This window comes from Panulirus ornatus, chromosome 37 (genome assembly GCF_036320965.1).
Source record: "Panulirus ornatus isolate Po-2019 chromosome 37, ASM3632096v1, whole genome shotgun sequence".
NCBI lineage: Eukaryota > Metazoa > Arthropoda > Malacostraca > Decapoda > Palinuridae > Panulirus > Panulirus ornatus.
The window spans coordinates 9,105,000-9,125,692 of record NC_092260.1 but is presented as its reverse complement, the minus strand read 5'-3'; the positions used below and the strand labels follow the sequence as shown (position 1 = coordinate 9,125,692).

General features: G+C 40.1%; 1 protein-coding gene across 1 annotated transcript in view; it reads right to left on the bottom strand.

Moving 5' to 3' along the window:
- LOC139760489 (dnaJ homolog subfamily A member 2-like) overlaps positions 1-20,693 on the bottom strand; it is an 82,960-nt gene that overhangs the window by 21,737 nt on the left and 40,530 nt on the right. The window contains exons 5-6 of the mRNA XM_071683773.1: positions 5,839-5,972; positions 3,152-3,333 (exon numbers count right to left, since the gene is read on the bottom strand). Of these exons, the coding sequence (XP_071539874.1) occupies positions 3,152-3,333; positions 5,839-5,972 (316 nt within the window). The remainder of the gene's footprint in view (positions 1-3,151; positions 3,334-5,838; positions 5,973-20,693) is intronic.

Below are 20,693 nucleotides of genomic sequence, written 5' to 3'. Positions count from 1 at the left end.
AAACATTCTTCAATGCTCCCAGAACCTTCACCCCCCTCCCCAATCCTGTGACTCTTCCGCTTCCATGGTTCCATCCCCTACCAAATCCACTCCCAGATATCTAAAACACTTTACTTCCTCCAATTTTTCTCCATTCAAACTTACATCCTAACTAACCTGTTCCTTAACCCTGCTGAATCTAATAACTTCACTCTTATTCACATTTACTGTCAACTTTCTCCTTTCACACATTTTTCCAAACTTAGTCACCAATTTCTCACTCCAATCAGCCACCAGTGCTGTATCATCGAGGTAAAACAACTGACTCACTTCCAAGGCCTTCTCATCCCTAACAGACTGCATACTCGCCCCTTTCTCCATAAATCCTACATTTACCTCCCTAATCACCCCATCCATAAGTGAATTTAATAAAGGCACATTTCTTCTCTCTTGTAATGCGAAAGGCCTCCACTACGAGAGAAGAAATGCAACTTTCGAATGGCTATACCAACACAACGGAGGAACTGTATGCTGGAATACTGATATAATAGATTAAGAAGTGAACGGATTAGACTTCTAAGGAAACTGAACTGTAAGTCAGACCATCTTATCAAAAACAGTGATTGGACTTAGAACACAAACCCTTCCTCAGTGATAAACCTGTTCAATAAACACCTAGATAAGGATTCTTTATGTACTCTAGGTTATGGATTAAGTTTTGTGTGCTCTAACATGGAAGCCAGCTGTGTTGGTGTCACGAAGTGTTTCTGTAATTTTGAGAAGTACAGGAAATTATCTAATGATGAAATCAACATCTGTAAAGGCTCAGTGTATGCCAGTCTGTATAAACCAGTGAATCCTAATTGCCCTAAAAGACTTGTAAGAGCTATCAATACTTTAAAAAAAAAATGATATACATATTACTAAAGCAGATAAGGCTAACACAGTTGTGATTATTGACAAAAGTACAGGTACAACACCGATTTTACAGCACTCTTGGTTCCAAAGCATAGCCGAATTAACCATTTTGCTGGACCAACTGTGGTAACATAATAATAATTCATCAACATGCTTCTAACCCACTAATTATACATCTCCACTGTGTCTAAAGTATACCATGGACTGCTAGAAATTAAATCAAACAAATATTAAATGTATATCAAATAAATAAATGAAATACATTATACACCTACTCAGGACTGAGGTGCTTGTCACCTACAAGTTTCGCAAATTCATCCGCATACTCGGCAGCTCCTTCGTGGTATGCAGACCACTTTTCTCCACACACACTTTATTCATGAAAATTCCATGACGCTTCTTGAATCTGAATCCATCCTTCACTATAGTCACGCTCATGTTGTAATCTAAGTTCTTTATGGAATAAATTAGCCTGGTCCATTATCATGCTACCTGATAAGTTCACTCCACTCCGATGCTGTCGAAACCATACCATCATCACTCGATCGTGCTCAGCACTCTTACCATCTTTCAAAGTTTTCTAATCATCATTTGCTTCTTGGAATCGCTGCCTGCATAGAATTTCAATATTTTCTCCCTTTGCTGTTTCTTCATATCATAAATAGCTGATGAACCAATACTGTATATGTCACACAGCTTAAGCACCAAAACACCACGGTCCAATTTTTTCAACAGTTCTACTTTATCTTGGATCGATATGGACTAGTGTTTACGTCTGACACCACAACTGATACTCTCATGTCTTAGAAGCTATAGCTAGGGTTAAATTTAAGCAAAATAAGCTAAGAATCTCACAGAATTGTGGTATCACCACCAACAAGTGCAGTGTAAAGAATGTAAATAAGTGCGCCCTACACACAACGCCATCTGTGGCCGCCCAGTAAACTAGTCTGGTGGCCGCAGAAATTTCAAATTCCTTCACGTAATTTGGTCAGGACTAAAGGAGATGCCGACCATAAGTTGCTGGAAAATCGTTGGTGTACCTGTAATTATCTGAAAAGAATGATCTTTTAAGCGATGACACAACATACTTAAAACTCAGTAAGAAATCCCTATAAGCAGTTAATTCTCATTTCACTAAAGATCCAAAGCTGTTGTTGAAGGGTATTGGTTCTCTGATCAAAAATTTGTCATCTTTGCCCCCTTCACTGCCATATATTTATGGACTTATCAAAACACATAAACCAAATTTTCCAGCAAGAGCTATAGTGATTTCAGTGGGCTCCACCACACATAAATTGTCAAAGTGGTTAGTTTCTTTATTATGCCCATTAGTGGATAAGATATCAAATTCTAAAATCATGAACAAAGTAGATGTAAATTTTCATTTCAAAGTGGTTAGCTCTGATGTTTCATCTCTGTTCACAAAAGTTCCAGTTGATAATCTCTTAGCATATCTAATTGAAGTACTGGATGATATTCATTTACCTGTTTCAAAATATGTTTTCCATATTGAATTGATAAAATTGTGTATAAAAGACTGTGTATTTCAATCTAATGGAGAATATTAAGCTTAACAATTTGGTATGGCAATGGGTAACCCTTTTCATCTGTATCAATTAATCTCTATATGGAATTCTTTGAAACAAAGTTACTAAAGGATATCTTACCCTTTATTGCAATTTGGTTTAGATATGTAGATGATGTTCTTTGTGTCTGGCCAACAAATGAAAATTTACGAAAATTTCTCCTTTTACTTAACAATTTAGTACCTTTCATCAAATTTACTGCAGAAAATGAAAATAATGGTATATCATCTTTTAGATTGTATGATCCATACGGATGGAAACAAAAGGTGCAGTTTGTGTGTACAGCAGTATGAAAACCTTATTGCTTGCCTCATGATTCTTGATTTCATCAGGCTAAAAATCTCTCTATACCCTCTACTTCCAGCATAAACTTTACTGCTCTATAAACACCTCCAGCTTTGGGGAAGGGGTGCTTACAAACACCAACACTGTTGGACCAAGGTAAGTTTACAGTTCTATTAATTTGTGAATTCCTTGTGTCCTGAGAGAAAATTCAGAATGTGAAGGAATTTGGCTTCTTAAGTACCCCCTTCCCACCCAACTTGTCCATTAAAAGAGGATCACTGTGATGTCATCTCATTTCACAGATATTCTAAATGCAAGGTTATCAACAGAGTAAGTTACTCCCAGTAACTTTAGTTTTACAAACATTTATGCTACATTACCTGAAGAACAATAATAACATCGCCTGGCTCAACTCCAGGCATCTGATCACCTTCACCATGGAAAGTAATACGTTGTTCATCTTTCATTCCCTTATCTACATGTACTTCTAGCAATTTTGTCTGTTGAGTCACCTTGCGACCCATACAAACTTGGCATCGGTCACGTTCATTAATCACCTCCCCTGAAAAAACTTTTGTTTAATAAAAGGAAGAATAGGGAGCATAATGACAACATTTGTGTGTCATTTAGCTTTTGCAATATTGGCTCAGTTATGCCATTAATACAACATTTGTGTGTCATTTAGCTTTTGAAATACTGGCTCAGGTATGCCATTAATACAGAGTAAATCAGGTTATGGTAAAAGATTTTCTTTTAACTGTTATCATGTCAACTCTAAAAATAAGCAGAAGTGATGATGATCGATACAAAAGGAATTACTGAAAAAGCAGATGAAGAAAAGTAAAGTTACATGCTCTGAAAGATGGAAGATAACAGTGTGAGAAAAAGAACAAACGGGTGTCAACAAAGGAGGCAGATGGGGAAGTGATACTAGGAGAGGATGAGGTGAAAAGGAGATGGAATGAATACTCTGAAAGATTATTGTGTTTGAAGATAATGTGCCAAAGTGGAATGTTTTGGATATAGAGGTACATAAAATGAGAGAGTCACGGCAAAAGGTTTGGCGAAAGCCTTACTTATGATGAAGTGTGGCAAAACAACAGAGTGGATGTGGGACAACAGCTGAGAGAGAGACCGTGTTCTTGATTAGTTAGTTAGGATCTTAAATGCATATATGGCAATGAAAGGAACCTGAGAACTAACAGAATACCTGTATAGTGCCACTGTATAAAAAATGTAAGAAAAATGAATTTTCAAATTAGGAAGGTAAAAGTTTGTTGACTGCAACTGAAAAGCTGTAGGGGAGACAAGATGACATGCACTGAACATCACACTGTTGATGAAAAATAGTTTCAAGAGCAGCAGAGGTTGTGGGGATCAGATGCATGCTTTGAAGATATTGTATATGAAGTACACCAAGAAAGAGAGGGATTTGTATATGGCACACATATCTGAAGAGAGCATACAATAGGGTTAACGCTGATACTTTGTGAAAGGTGTTATAATTGGGGTGGGAGGAAAGCTACCAGAAGCAGGTATGCAAGTAAGAAGAATGGAGGGTTAGTGGTGAGTAAGTCTGCAGCAAGGTTTGATGTCAATGTGGCTGTTTTATCTGTTTATGGATGGGGTGGCGAGGAAAGTGTATGCAAGGGGTTTAGGAGAGACAGGCAAGTCTGCAATCTGCTGGGATTGGGAGACTTGGGTGGTGAGTCATTTACTGCTAGATGATGAAACAGCACGGGTGACAGATTTTAGTGAATAACAGTAGCACTGGTTTCAAAAGTTGGGAAAATACAGAATGTTTAGAGAAAATGTAAATTAAAGCAAGGTTATAAGGTTAAGCAGTGAAGCGAGGCAGATTAATTGGAATGTGAGTTTAAATGGAGAAACCTAAATGAAGTAGAGTTTTTAGGTACTAGGAGGGGACATGACAATGAATGTAACCATAGGTGATGAACTTAGTGACCCAGGGTGAGTGTGAGGGTTATGGTCCTGGGTGCATAAGTGTGTGAAAAGAGAAATCATTGTCTATAAGGGTATGGGCCCAAAAGAAAATGGTAAAGAAGAGGGTGGAGATTTTGGAAATGATATGTGGTGTGAGTATGGGTGATTAAAAGAAAAGATAGGGTAAGAGATGGGTGTGATAGGATAAGGGAGGTGACAAAGATGTGCTGAAATGGTTCAGTGCAGATGACTAAGAGGGTATTCTTGTCATAAAAGGACAGAACAACGAAAATGAGGAGCCAAGGAGGTAGAAGGATGAAGCGAATGATGCTTTGAAGTAGGATGAAGCGAATGATGCTTTGAAGTGTTGGGATCTAAGCATTCAGTAGAGTGTGAGGCATGCATGGGATGGAGCAAACTGAAACAATGGGGCATACAGAGAAGACATGCTGTCAATAGGCAGAACAAAAGGTACACGAAGTGCTCAGGGTAAACCCCACAAATGTATGTGGGGTCTGGTTGCAATAAAGGTGCTCTGGTTTTAGTGCATTATTCATGACAGATTGAGAGTGGATGTAGGTAAAAGAGGAATTCTTAGTTTGCTCCTAGTCATAACTTGCCAACAAGGTCAACAGCGAACAAATATGTCCCCCTTGCCCCTATATAAATGGTACTATACAGGCACTCTGCCAATCCTTAGGCACAAACCAATTAACAACACAATCTTAGGAAATTCAATTGCAATCACATCCATTCAGGCTACTTTGTCACATTTAGTAACACTCTCACCATCTCTTCTCTTCTCACAAAACCACTCTCCAAGGCTGTCACTTTGTATACCTCCATAATCTACTATATATAATTATACAAATGTACAAATAATGTGAATAATAATACTAATATTTTTTTTACAGAGGTTACCAGACTCTGCCTGCAAGTGGTTACATTAAGAGCGAAAAGACACCTTCAACAAGGCTGTATCACTTTTAGAGAATGAAAAGGAATACTGTTCCTTTGAGAAACTCCTCATATAAAAGGAGTCCATAATTTCCCTGCTCTTGACTACGAACTGAAGGAGCCCCATAATTACAAAATCTATACAAGAAAATCAACTGTCTCTCACCTTCCCCATCACAGTCAAGGCAACGACTCTGCATCTGCTGCACCATTCCTGGACCCAACTGGGTTATGGTAATCTTGATCCCACGTCCATTACACATCCGACAAGGTTGTAGAGCTCCAGGAGGGCCACCCTCCCTATCAAAAAATTTAATTCTTATGCTTAAATTCATATTTCAGAGTTATGGTTCATCTTCTAAGCTCATCTATTTCATGTTACCACAACTAATCTTATTAAATTAAGTGTCATTTCTTGCATTAAAAGAAAGACACAAGTAGAACTTGCTAAATGAAATTAATCTAATAACTAACCTTTGAAGTATCTTAGTGTTAAAACTTAATGGCAGAACTTAAAGCTTTAATCAAACTTTGCAAAATAAATTCATATAAAGAATAAAGGTATCATATGCTTAACATAAGAAATAAATTCAAGTGAATGAATGAATTAATAATGTCTGACTACACATATAGCATGAGGCAGACACCAAAAATGAAACAAGTGATTCTTTTAACAGTGATTTATTGACAACAAGGGCAACCAACCCTTCCTGTCCTAACTTAGTCTATATGCACATTCCTTTTAGCCAAAGGTTTTCTTTAAAAAAAAAAAAAAAAAAAAAAAAAAAAAAAAAAAAAATTTCAATGTATTTTGGAATACAAAAAGGCATGTCAAAAAAGAACAAAACTTATTAGCAGCAATTATCTTAGTTTCATTAGTAACACAGTAGTATAAGAACCAAGTAGTAAGCCTGTTCCCACCTCTTGTCATCATGGAACCCATATAAAATATTATCATCATAATTGTCAATCTATATCTCTGACGCCCATTTAAGTGCCTCCACTTATCCTTGTTCTTATATGCCTCCCTTACATACATTCCATATGTTCTTCTCCCATGTCACAGGTGATCTTTCTCTCACATCAACCCTCCCACTTATTGAACTCACCTTGTAGATTCCCCACTTTGCATTCTTTCCACATCCCTAAACCATCTCCAAGTATTATGTGTTTAAGTAAACACTAAAAAATTCATTCTTTTTACATTCTCTACCATGAAAAATCTTCAAACATCCCCTCATTAAGTTTTTAAATCCATCTAATCACACCTCATGCTCCTCTTAAATAACATTTCCACAGCCTAGATTCCTGACCTTTGTAACTCACCACATTCCTCTAAATCACTACTTTCCAACATTAGTCTATCTTATTACTTTCCATGTCACCATGTGTTTGTCTATGGCAGCCAGACACATAGGTATCACTAATGCAGCTGCTAGATGTATGTTCCACTAAGAATCCATCCTAGTGTTTGTGAGGTACAAAACAGCTGTGAAATTTCTGGAAGTGATCTATCACTGCTGGCAACATAAGGTATCAATGTATGGCTCACGGCTGCTCCAGGAAATTCCAAATGAGGTGGAAAACAACTACATATATCTCTTTCATGTGTAGGACCAAGTGTATCAGGTGCATGTGTATGACAAAAAGGCTCAATATTGGACACAGTACAATGATGCTAATAAGAAGGGCTGGACTGAAGCTTATGACATCATTTACTTCTCAAATATTCCTACCACTATGTCCCCTGTACTACAACAGTAAAGACCAGTCAGCCTAACATAACATAAAGAAAGTCAATAAAAGTTATAAAAAACACATTCCTGACCATATGATTAGGACCAATTTCATACCTGAAGGCAGCATATATTGGTACCTAGTAAAAGTACACAAATTCAACTATTTTCTTAATACAACAACTATTAGAACAGGGATATGATACTTACTAGAGTATCCTACAGCAGATGACAACGTCAACTACAGAACTTTATAAGAAAAAGGGGCAAGACTTTATATAAAAAGTTAATTAGGAAAATGGACCAGAAAATTTTTGACTAAAAAATGCTTCAATGTGGTGGCAAATGGAACCATATCTGATTAATAAGGCATTCTATTGGATGTATCACTAGGAATGGTAATAGCTTTAACATTCTTTGTAATAATAATCTCAGACAAAGGCAGAGAGGATCTCAGTCACAGATAGAGAGGAAAAGGAAAGCAGAGTCAGGTGTTCTGCAGATGACACAAGTAATAATGAGAACATAATCTAAGGAAGACAAAGAAAAATGGCAAAATGACTTAATAAAGCAGATGGGAAACTGAAGAAATTCAATGAAAATTCACTTGAGCAAACAAGTCATGGAACAATTAACAATATCCCAGCATCTCTCTATAAAGGCTAAACAAGGAGTCTTCATAACTGGTTAACATATGAAATTAACAGGTCAACAAATGTATCTGGTGAGAAACTGCAGAAGCTGGTGACTGAGTTTGGTAAAGTGTGTGAAAGAAGAAAGCTGTGAGTAAATGTGAATAAGAGCAAGGATATTAGGTTCAGTAGGGTTGAGGGACAAGTTAATTGGGAGGTAAGTTTGAAAGGGGAAAAACTGGAGGAAGTGAAGTGTTTTAGATATCTGGGAGTGGATATAGCAGTGGCTGGAATCAAGGAAGTGTGAGTGAGTCACAGGGTGGGGGAGAGGGTGAAGGTTCTGGGAGCACTGAAGAATGTGTGGAAGGCAAGAATGTTATCTTGGAGAGCAAAAATTGGTATGTTTGAAGAAATAGTGCTTTCAACAATGTTATATAAATGTGAGGCAGGGGATATAGATAGGGTTGTGCAAAGGAGGGTGGATGTGTTGGAAATGAAATGTTTGAGGACAATATGTGGTGTGAGGTGGTTTGATCGAGTAAGTAAAGAAAGGGTAAGAGGTATGTGTGGAAATAAAAAGTGTGTGGTTGAGTGAGGGTATGTTGAAATGGTTTGGTCACATGGAGAGAATGAGCGAGGAAAGACTGACAAAGTGGATATATATATGTCAGAGGTAGAGGGAACGCGGAGAAGTGGGAGACCAAATCGGAGGTGGAAGGATGGAGTGAAAAAGATCATGAGCAATCGGAGCCTGAACATACAAAAGGGTGAAAGGCGTACAAAGAATAGAGTGACTTGGAACAATGCGGTATACCAGGGTGGATGTGCTGTCAATGGATTGAACCAGGGCATGTGAAGTGTTTAGGGTAAACAATGGAAAGGCCTGCGGGGCCTGGATGTGGAAAGGGAGGTGTGGTTTCGAAGCATTATACACGACATCTAGAGACTTAGTGTGAATGAATGTGGCCTTCTTGTCTTTTCCTAGTGCGTGGCAGGGTGGTGACAGGAATGGATGAATGCAGCAAATATGAAAATGTACGTGTATATATGTATATGTCTGTGTATGTATATGTATGTATATGTTAAAATGTATAGGTATGTATATGTGCATGTGTGGACATTCATGTATATACATGTGTATGTGGATGGGTTGGGCCATTCTTCATCTGTTTCCCACAGCTCCCTTTCCACATCCATGCCCCACAAAACTTTCCATGATTTACCCCAGATGCTTCACATGCCCTGGTTCAATCCATCGACAGCACATCAACCTCGGTATACCACATCGTTCCAGTTCACTCTATTCCTTGCACGCCTTTCACTCTCCTGCATGTTCAGGCCCTGATCACTCAAAATCTTTTTCACTCCATCCTTCCACCTCAAATTTGGTCTCCCACTTCTCCTTGTTCCCTCAATCTCTGACACATATATCCTCTTTGTCAATCTTTCCTCACTCATTCTCTCTATGTGACCAAACCATTTCAACACACTCTCTTCTGCTCTCTCAACCACACTCTTTATTACCGCACATCCCTCTTACCCTTTCATTACTTACTCGATCAAACATCTCTCTTACCCTTTCATTACTTACTCGATCAAACCACCTCACACCACATATTGTCCTCAAACATCTCATTTCCAACACATCCACCCTCCTCCACACAACCCTATCTATAGCTCACACCTCGCAACCATATAACAATGTGGGAACCACTATTCCTTCAAACATACACATTTCTGCTTTCGGAGATAATGTTCTCACCTTCCACACATTCTTCAACACTCCCAAAACCTTTGCCCCCTCACACACCCTGTGACTCACTTCCACTTCCATGGCTCCATCCACTGCCAAATCCACTCCCAGATATGTAAAACACTTCACTTCCTCCAGTTTTTCTCCATTGAAACTCACCTCCCAAATGACTTGTCCCTCAACTCTACTGTGCCTAATAACCTTGCTCATATTCACATTTACTCTCAGCTTTCTTCTTTCACACACTTTAACAAACTCAGCCACCAACTTCTGCAGTTTCTCACCCAAATCAGCCACCACCGCTGTATACATCAGTGAACAACAACTGACTCAATTCCCAAGCCCTCTCATCCACAACAGACTGCATACTTGCCCCTCTCTCCAAAACTCTTGCATTCACCTCCCTAACAACCCCATCCATAAACAAATCAAACAACCATGGAGACATCACGCACCCCTGCCACAGACCTACATTCACTGAGAAGCAATCACTTTCCTCTCTTTCTACTCCTAAACATGCCTTACATCCTCAATAAAAACTTTTCACTGCTTCTAGTAACCTGCCTCCCACACCATATATTCTTAATACCTTCCACACAGCATCTCTATCAACTCTATCATATGCCTTCTCCAGATCCATAAATGCTACATACAAATCCATTTGCTTTTCTAAGTATTTCTCACATACATTCTTCTAAGCAAACACCTGATCCACAAATCCTCTACCACTTCTGAAACCATACTGCTCTTCCCCAATCTGATGCTCTAAAAATGCCTTCACCCTCTCAAGCAATACCCTCCATACAATTTCCCAGGAATACTCAACAAACTTATACCTCTGTAATTTGAACACTCACCTTTATCCCCTTTGCCTTTGTACAATAGCACTATGCATGCATTCTGCCAATCCTCAGGCACTTCACCATGAGTCATACATACAGTGAATATCCTCATCAACCAGTCAACAATACCCCCTTTTTTAATAAATTCCACTGCAAAACCATCCAAACCCGCCACCTTGCCGGCTTTCATCTTCCTTAAAGCTTTCACTACCTCTTCTCTGTATACCAAACCATTCTCCCTGACCCTCTCACTTCGCACACCACCTTGACCAAAACACCCTATATCTGCCACTCTATCATCTAACACATTCAACAAACCTTCAAAATACTCACTCTACCTCCTTCTCATATCACCACTACTTGTTATTACCTCCCCATTATCCCCATTCACCGATGTTCCGATTTGTTCTCTTGTCTTACGCACTTTATTTACCTCTTTCCAAAACGTCTTTTTATTCTCTCTTTTTATTCTTCCTAAAATCTAATGATACTCTCTCATCCCAACTCTCATTTACCCTCTTTTTCACCTCTTGTACCTTTCTCTTGACCTCCTGCCTCTTTCTTTTTTTACATCTCATAATCATTTGCACTATTTCCCTGCAAATATCGTCCAAATGCCTCTCTCTTCTTTTTCACTAATAATCTTCCTTCTTCATCCGATCACTCACTACCCTTTCTAATCTGTCCACCTCCCATGCTTCTCATGCCACATGCATCTTTTGCAAAAGCCATCACTGCTTCCCTAAATACATCCCATTCCTCCCCCACTCCCCTTACATCCTTTGCTCTCACCTTTTTCCATTCTGTAATCAGTCTCTCCTGGTACTTCCTCACACAAGTCTCCTTTCCCAGCTCACTTACTCTCACCACTCTTTCCACCCCAACATTTTCTCTTCTTTTCTGAAAACCTCCAAAAATTTTCACCTTCGCCTCTACAGGATAATGATCAGATATCCCTCCAGTTGCACCTTTCAGCACATTAACATCCAAAAGTCTCTCTTTCATGTGCTTATCAATCAACACGTAATCCAATAACGCTCTCTGGCCATCTCTCATACTTACATACGTATACTTATGTATATCTCTCTTTTTAAACCAGGTATTCCCAGTCACCAGTCCTTCTTCAGCACATAAATCTACGAGCTCTTCACCATTTCCATTTACAACACTGAACACCCCATGTACACCAATTATTCCCTCAACTGCCACATTACTCATCTTTGCATTCAAATCACCCATCACTATAACCCAGTCTCGTGCATCAAAACTGCTAACACACTCACTCAGCTGCTCCCAAAACACTTGCCTCTCATGATCTTTCTTCACATGCCCAGGTGAATAGGCACCAATATCACCCATCTCTCTCCACCCGCTTTCAGTTTTACCTATATCAATCTACAGTTTACTTTCTTACACTCTATCACATACATGGGCTATAGTATATATAGGGTTGTGCAGAGGAGGTCAGAGGTGTTGGAAATTATATGTTTGAGGACAATATGTAGCATGAAGTGGTTTGATCAAGTAAGTAATGAAAGGGTATGAGGGATGTGTGGTAATAAAAAGAGTGTGGTTGAGAGCTGAAGAGGGTGTGTTGAAATAGTTTGGAAACATGGAGAGTGAGTGAGGAAAGACTGACAAAAAAGATATGCATCAGAGGTGGAGGGAACAAGGAGAAGCAGACCAAATTGGAGGTGGAAGGGTGGAGTCAAAAAGGATTTTGAGCCATTCGGGCCAGAACACACAGGAGGGTGAAAGGCGTGCAAAGAATAGTGCATTGAAGCAATGTGGTACACAGGGGTCAAAGTGCTGTCAATGGATTGAACCAGTCACGTGAAGCATCTGGGGTAAACCATGTTAAGGTCTGTGGGGGCCTGGATGTGGAAAGGGAGCTGTGGTTTTGATGCATTACACGTGACAGCTGGAGACTGAGTGCGAATGAATGAGGCCTTTTTGTCTTTTCCTAGCGCTACCTCACTGGAAGGGGTGATGCTGTTTCCTGGGCGGCAGGGCAGTGACAGGAATGAATGAAGGCAGCAAGTATGAATATTTACATGTGTATATATATGTATTATCCCTGGGGATAGGGGAGAAAGAATACTTCCCACGTATTCCCTGCGTGTCGTAGAAGGCGACTAAAAGGGAAGGGAGCGGGGGGGCTGGAAATCCTCCCCTCTCGTTGTTTTTTTTTTTTTTTTTTTTTTTTTTCCCCCCCAAAAGAAGGAACAGAGAAGGGGGCCAGGAGAGGGTATTCCCTCAAAGGCCCAGTCCTCTGTTCTTAACGCTACCTCGCTATCGCGGGAAATGGCGAATAGTATGAATATATATGTATATGTACGTGCACAGGAGTTTATACATATATATATATTTTTTCTATTATATTTTGCTTTGTACATACACATGTATATATATTGTACATACACATGTATATATATACACGTCCACACACACAAATATACATGCCTATACATCTCAACGTATACATCTATATATATACACACACAGACATATACATATATACACATGTACATAATTCATACTGTCTGCCTTTATTAATATATATATATATATATATATATATATATATATATATATATATATAGAGGAGAGATAGGTAGTATGTTTGAGGAAAGGAACCTGGATGTTTTGGCTCTGAGTGAAACGAAGCTCAAGGGTAAAGGGGAAGAGTGGTTTGGGAAGGTCTTGGGAGTAAAGTCAGGGGTTAGTGAGAGGACAAGAGCAAGGGAAGGAGTAGCAATACTCCTGAAACAGGAGTTGTGGGAGTATGTGATAGAATGTAAGAAAGTAAATTCTCGATTAATATGGGTAAAACTGAAAGTTGATGGAGAGAGAGGGGTGATTATCGGTGCATATGCACCTGGGCATGAGAAGAAAGATCATGAGAGGCAAGTGTTTTGGGAGCAGCTGAATGAGTGTGTTAGTGGTTTTGATGCACGAGACCGGGTTATAGTGATGGGTGATTTGAATGCAAAGGCGAGTAATGTGGCAGTTGAGGGATCAATTGGTATACATGGGGTGTTCAGTGTTGTAAATGGAAATGGTGAAGAGCTTGTAGATTTATGTGCTGCAAAAGGACTGGTGATTGGGAATACATGGTTTAAAAAGCGAGATATACATAAGTATACGTATGTAAGTAGGAGAGATGGCCAGAGAGCATTATTGGATTAAGTGTTAATTGACAGGCGCGTGAAAGAGAGACTTTTGGATGTTAATGTGCTGAGAGGTGCAACTGGAGGGATGTCTGATCATTATCTTGTGGAGGCTAAGGTGAAGATTTGTATGGGTTTTCAGAAAAGAAGAGTGAATGTTGGGGTGAAGAGGGTGGTGAGAGTAAGTGAGCTTGGGAAGGAGACTTATGTGAGGAAGTACCAGGAGAGACTGAGTACAGAATGGAAAAAGGTGAGAACAATGGAAGTAAGGGGAGTGGGGGAGGAATGGGATGTATTTAGGGAATCAGTGATGGATTGCGCAAAAGATGCTTGTGGCATGAGAAGCGTGGGAGGTGGGTTGATTAGAAAGGGTAGTGAGTGGTGGGATGAAGAAGTAAGATTATTAGTGAAAGAGAAGAGAGAGGCATTTGGACGATTTTTGCAGGGAAAAAATGAAAGTGAGTGGGAGATGTATAAAAGAAAGAGACAGGAGGTCAAGAGAAAGGTGCAAGAGGTGAAAAAGAGGGCAAATGAGAGTTGGGGTGAGAGAGTATCATTAAATTTTAGGGAGAATAAAAAGATGTTCTGGAAGCAGGTAAATAAAGTGCATAAGACAAGGGAGCAAATGGGAACTTCAGTGAAGGGCGCTAATGGGGAGGTGATAACAAGTAGTGGTGATGTGAGGAGATGGAGTGAGTATTTTGAAGGTTTGTTGAATGTGTTTGATAATAGAGTGGCAGATATAGGGTGTTTTGGTCGAGGTGGTGTGCAAAGTGAGAGGGTTAGGGAAAATGATTTGGTAAACAGAGAAGAGGTAGTAAAAGCTTTGCGGAAGATGAAAGCCAGCAAGGCAGCAGGTTTGGATGGTATTGCAGTGGAATTTATTAAAAAAGGAGGTGACTGTATTGTTGACTGGTTGATAAGGTTATTTAATGTATGTATGACTCATGGTGAGGTGCCTGAGGATTGGCGGAATGCGTGCGTAGTGCCATTGTACAAAGGCAAAGGGGATAAGAGTGAGTGCTGAAATTACAGAGGTATAAGTTTGTTGAGTATTCCTGGTAAATTATATGGGAGGGTATTGATTGAGAGGGTGAAGGCATGTACAGAGCATCAGATTGGGGAAGAGCAGTGTGGTTTCAGAAGTGGTAGAGGATGTGTGGATCAGGTGTTTGCTTTGAAGAATGTATGTGAGAAATACTTAGAAAAGCAAATGGATTTGTATGTAGCATTTATGGATCTGGAGTTGATAGAGATGCTCTGAGGAAGGTATTAAGAATATATGGTGTGGGAGGCAAGTTGTTACCAGCAGTGAAAAGTTTTTATCGAGAATGTAAGGCATGTGTACGTGTAGGAAGAGAGGAAAGTGATTGGTTCTCAGTGAATGTAGGTTTGTGGCAGGGGTGTGTGATGTCTCCATGGTTGTTTAATCTGTTTATGGATGGGGTTGTTAGGGAGGTGAATGCTAAAGTTTTGGAAAGAGGGGCAAGTATGAAGTCTGTTGTGAATGAGAGAGCTTGGGAAGCGAGTCAGTTGTTGTTCGCTGATGATACAGCGCTGGTGGCTGATTCATGTGAGAAACTGCAGAAGCTGGTGACTGAGTTTGGTAAAGTGTGTGAAAGAAGAAAGTTAAGAGTAAATGTGAATAAGAGCAAGGTTATTAGGTACAGTAGGGTTGAGGGTCAAGTCAATTGGGAGGTAAGTTTGAATGGAGAAAAACTGGAGGAAGTAAAGTGTTTTAGATATCTGGGAGTGGATCTGGCAGCGGATGGAACCATGGAAGCGGAAGTGAATCATAGGGTGGGGGAGGGGGCGAAAATCCTGGGAGCCTTGAAGAATGTGTGGAAGTCGAGAACATTATCTCGGAAAGCAAAAATGGGTATGTTTGAAGGAATAGTGGTTCCAACAATGTTGTATGGTTGCGAGGCGTGGGCTATGGATAGAGTTGTGCGCAGGAGGGTGGATGTGCTGGAAATGAGATGTTTGAGGACAGTGTGTGGTGTGAGGTGGTTTGATCGAGTAAGTAATGTAAGGCTAAGAGAGATGTGTGGAAATAAAAAGAGTGTGGTTGAGAGAGCAGAAGAGGGTGTTTTGAAATGGTTTGGGCACATGGAGAGAATGAGTGAGGAAAGATTGACTATGAGGATATATGTGTCGGAGGTGGAGGGAACGAGGAGAAGTGGGAGACCAAATTGGAGGTGGAAAGATGGAGTGAAAAAGATTCCGAGTGATCAGGGCCTGAACATGCAGGAGAGTGAAAGGCGGGCAAGGAGTAGAGTGAATTGGATCGATGTGGTATACCGGGGTTGACGTGCTGTCAATGTTTTGAATCAGGGCATGTGAAGCGTCTGGGGTAAACCATGGAAAGTTCTGTAGGGCCTGGATGTGGAAAGGGAGCTGTGGTTTCGGTGCATTATTACATGACAGCTAGAGACTGAGTGTGAACGAATGGGGCATTTGTTGTCTTTTCCTAGCGCTACCTCGCACACATGAGGGGGGAGGGGGATGTACATGTGTATATATGTATATGTCTGTGTGTGTATATATATGTGTGTACAGTGATATGTATAGGTATGTATATTTGCGTGTGTGGACGTGTATGTATATACATGTGTATGGGGGTGGGTTGGGCTATGTGAAAGGCGGGCAAGGAGTAGAGTGAATTGGATCGATGTGGTATACCGGGGTTGACGTGCTGTCAGTGGATTGAATCAGGGCATGTGAAGCGTCTGGGGTAAACCATGGAAAGTAGTGTGGGGACTGGATGTGGAAAGGTGTGGTTTCGGGCATTATTGCATGACAGCTAGAGACTGAGTGTGAACGAATGGGGCCTTTGTTGTCTTTTCCTAGCACTACCTCGCACACATGACGGGGGAAGGGGATGGTATTCCATGTGTGGCGAGGTGGCGATGGGAATGAATAAAGGCAGACAGTGTGAATTGAGTGCATGGGTATATATGTATGTCTGTGTGTGTATATATATGTGTACACTGAGATGTATAGGTATGTATTTTTGCGTGTGTGGACGTGTATGTATATTAATGTGTATGGGGGTGGGTTGGGCCATTTCTTTCGTCTGTTTCCTTGCGCTACCTCGCAAACGCGGGAGACAGCGACAAAGCAAAATAATAATAATAATAATATATATATATATGTGTGTGTGTGTGTGTGTGTGTGTGTTTCTGTGTATATGAGTGGTTGGGCTATTCTTCATCTGTTTCTCGCTGACACGAGAAACAGCAATTAAGAATAACAATAAAAAATAAAATGTTACACGAGTGGGCAGGCTATTCTTTGTCTGTTTCCTGGCGCTACTTGCTGATGAGGGAAACAGCGATTAAATATATAAATAAAAATACAGGGAACAAATAAAAATGTATTCAAAAGAGTAATGAGATCAATTCCTGATGAACCTAAGACTAACAATTATGTCATACATATGGAGAGAAACACAATCATTCATCAAGCAAGATATGCAGTGAGCACTGTGCTTGCCCTGCCTTTCTGGCAAGATCTCCCTGTCATTATTAATAAGTAGGTGGGCACTTTACAGACTGCTCTTTTCATAATGAGAACACTGAACTCTTTTCCATAATCCCTCAATACATTCATGTGAGACTTTTCTGTTCTTAACATGTTATCTACCTCTAACTGTCTCCCTTCACTCTCTACATCTATCAATCTATCTCTCTATAGCACTTACCAATCTTTCTGTGGGGTGTCACTAAACAGGAATCATCAAAACCTACACTAAATACATCCTAAAACAGCTGCTCACCTACTCTTCACTCCCGCAGACACAAGCACTGCAACTTAAACCTTAGGAAACTTTCCCCACAACAAGCCCTGACAATCATCAAACTCTCACATAAAAAAACTCTGGCATTTAAAACACAACAAAATCCCCACCATCCAGAAAACTGTCAACATAAACCAAACTTAAAATCCTCCAAAACACCCAACTCCCTCTCTTACCATCCCATACAACTTCCATCTTCAGTACCTGAACTCTCTGAAAATCAACCACAAGACAATCAAGAAAAATATCCTACCCTCACCTACAGAACTTCATCACCAAACAATGTGCACTCCTCACACAACATATCCAAAATGTATGACATAAACCGAACTTAAAATCCTCCAGAACACCCAACTCCCTCTCTTACCATCCTATACAACTTCCATCTTCAGTACCCGAACTCTCTGAAAATCAACCACAAGACAATCAAGAAAAATATCCTACCCTCACCTACAGAACTTCATCACCAAACAATGTGCACTCCTCACACAACATATCCAAAATGGCTTTAACCAACCACAACCCCTGTTCCTAAAGATATTAATACAAAAAGACATCAAAAATGCAGTTGACTGTCCCCTAACACATCCTCACACAAAAGATAACTGACACCAACCTATACAGCAATTCGAGAGTATGATGCTTGACACCATTGTCCACAGCAATTTAAGAACAGGCTAGCCAACTTCATAGCTGGCTGCTAAGCCAGATTCACTTGCCAAGGCTTCACTTCAAAACAAGCTCTACCAAGCAGTTACAAAGGCAGCTATTCTTTCTCCAAACCTCTTCAGTCTATTCAAATTGACCTCCCATTACCTCCAGCTGACCATAGTACGAATGTCCTTACAATTACATCACAACACCTTGACACTAGAAACAATGACAACCATGCAACACTACATTGCACAAATGGAAATATGGCTCACCCAAAACAGAATATCTACATATACACAGTAGTCTTCAGACTTCACTTTGACCAGAATGAGAAATGCACTTCCCCATCCTCTCCCACTCAACAAACCACCACATCACAAGACACACAACACACAACATTTAATCCCATTACATAACAAGACACATCACACAACATTAACTCCCTACATCACAAACATCCACAAAAAAGCAACAAATTAAATGCCTTAAAACATCTAGTACCAGATTTAGACATGAAAAAGAACCCTGAGCATTTTTTACATACAATTCACCTGCTCCACCCTGAACTACACCTCACCTTCCTGGTTGTCCACCCTCTCAAAAGCTAATATACTAAAGCTGCAAACCACACAAAACAGAGCATTCAGAACAATCACTGGTTACCTAACAACCATAAACATTTAACATCTACACAAGGAAAGAAAGTTCCAACTAATACAATTCTGATTTCTAAGTCATCATGTTCGGCACTAGGCCCTTCTCATCTACAGTACTGCATGATTATCCACCTTCCCCTAGCAGAAATAAAAAGCTACCCTTGCTTGACACTTTTTCAACTATACTCACCATCAAACTGGTCGCTGGTACTAATAACAAACACAACACAGACAAAATATATGCACACAGAAATGAACTTTTAAGCACTAAACAACTGTCTTCTAACTCAATTTTAAACACCATCCAATCAGACTGAAGCCACAATCCCCAGGCATACAAAATTTACATTTGCTCTTCTACACTCTGGATTAAACCCAACCCTACAGTACTACAAACACCAATTTAACAAATCTCAGGACCCTTCATGCCTACACTGCAACTAATGCAATGAAAACACTGGACATTTACTTTACAATTGTACCATACACCCCCAACACAGACACACATATCACCACTAAACTTTATGACCAGTGGTCCCACCCTGTGTACATGGTTGGCTTCCCAAGAACTGGAGCCCCATTGAAGGGCAGGAAGGTAAAGGTAAAGAGCAATGCAATAGCCTAAGTCTCCATAATGCCATTTCCAGATAGCCTTCTCTAGTATGGCCCATTCCCCTTGAGCCCTTCTTGTCCTCTCCACAATATTTTCTCACTTCTTCCTTTTTTGGGATTTTCCGTAATAATACAGGACTGCATGATTCATATAATAAAACATAAGTGTTCAAAAGTACTCAAGAATCCTAAGGTCTAAGAAAAATACAGTTTGTCTAGGGCAATTTCACATGTCCCTTCACAAAAAATGACCAGCAGCAGTTATAATCTTAAGCCCTCTGCCTCCAGTTGAGGTAAATGGTTCTCATCACTTGCTAACCATGTATTTGAAGCTCACAGCCTACTGACTCATCCTAGGTCCACCAATGAGCAACCTCCACTTGTTAATGTTATCACCATCCCACAGGCCATTGGTACCACCAACCTGCTTCATAATTCTGGGAACAGGGACATGAACCCAACATCAATTAAGAGAATCTTTTTTTTTTAGAAGACAGGGTTAGAAAGGGTGGGGAAAACTGAGAAAAATTTCTTACTAGACACTGACCCAGAGAGAAACGGCTTTTCAATTCAAAATTTACATTCCTCTCCAGGGTCTGACTGCCCCATGAGCCTTGAGAGTATATCAAAAAGGAGAAGGAGGGTTAGACAAAAACAAGAGTGAGGGGATAAAGGCAAAAACCAGTTACCTTAAGTTTTTCTGCGGCACACTAGGGTCCGTCTGCCCCTGAAGGTGGCAACCCCAGCACCACACAAGGGCGATCCTCGACACCTAGAGTAAAGTATCATTAACGGCTATTTTAAAGGAATGCCAGCGACCTAAATGGTCGATCTCCTCCAAGAAAATGTTGCTCAGAAAGGCCAAAATCAAGGTTACCATTCAAATATCATGGGCTCTTACATACAAGCCAAGCAAGGACAACAAAACAAGTCTCCAAATCCAGGAAGAACTGTTCCCTGCTGAGAGCGGTTTTAAGCATCCTTGACAAACAAAAGACATTCTCCTCAATTATCTCAAAAGCTATCTACCATGAATAAAGAATGATGTCATCTGGGTATAGTTCACCAAGAATATTTTGTAGTTCACCAAGAATCTTTTGCCAAACACCAAATGTAAAGGTTTTATACTGCCAGAAAATATTCTCTGATTGTACTTAAGCAAGAACT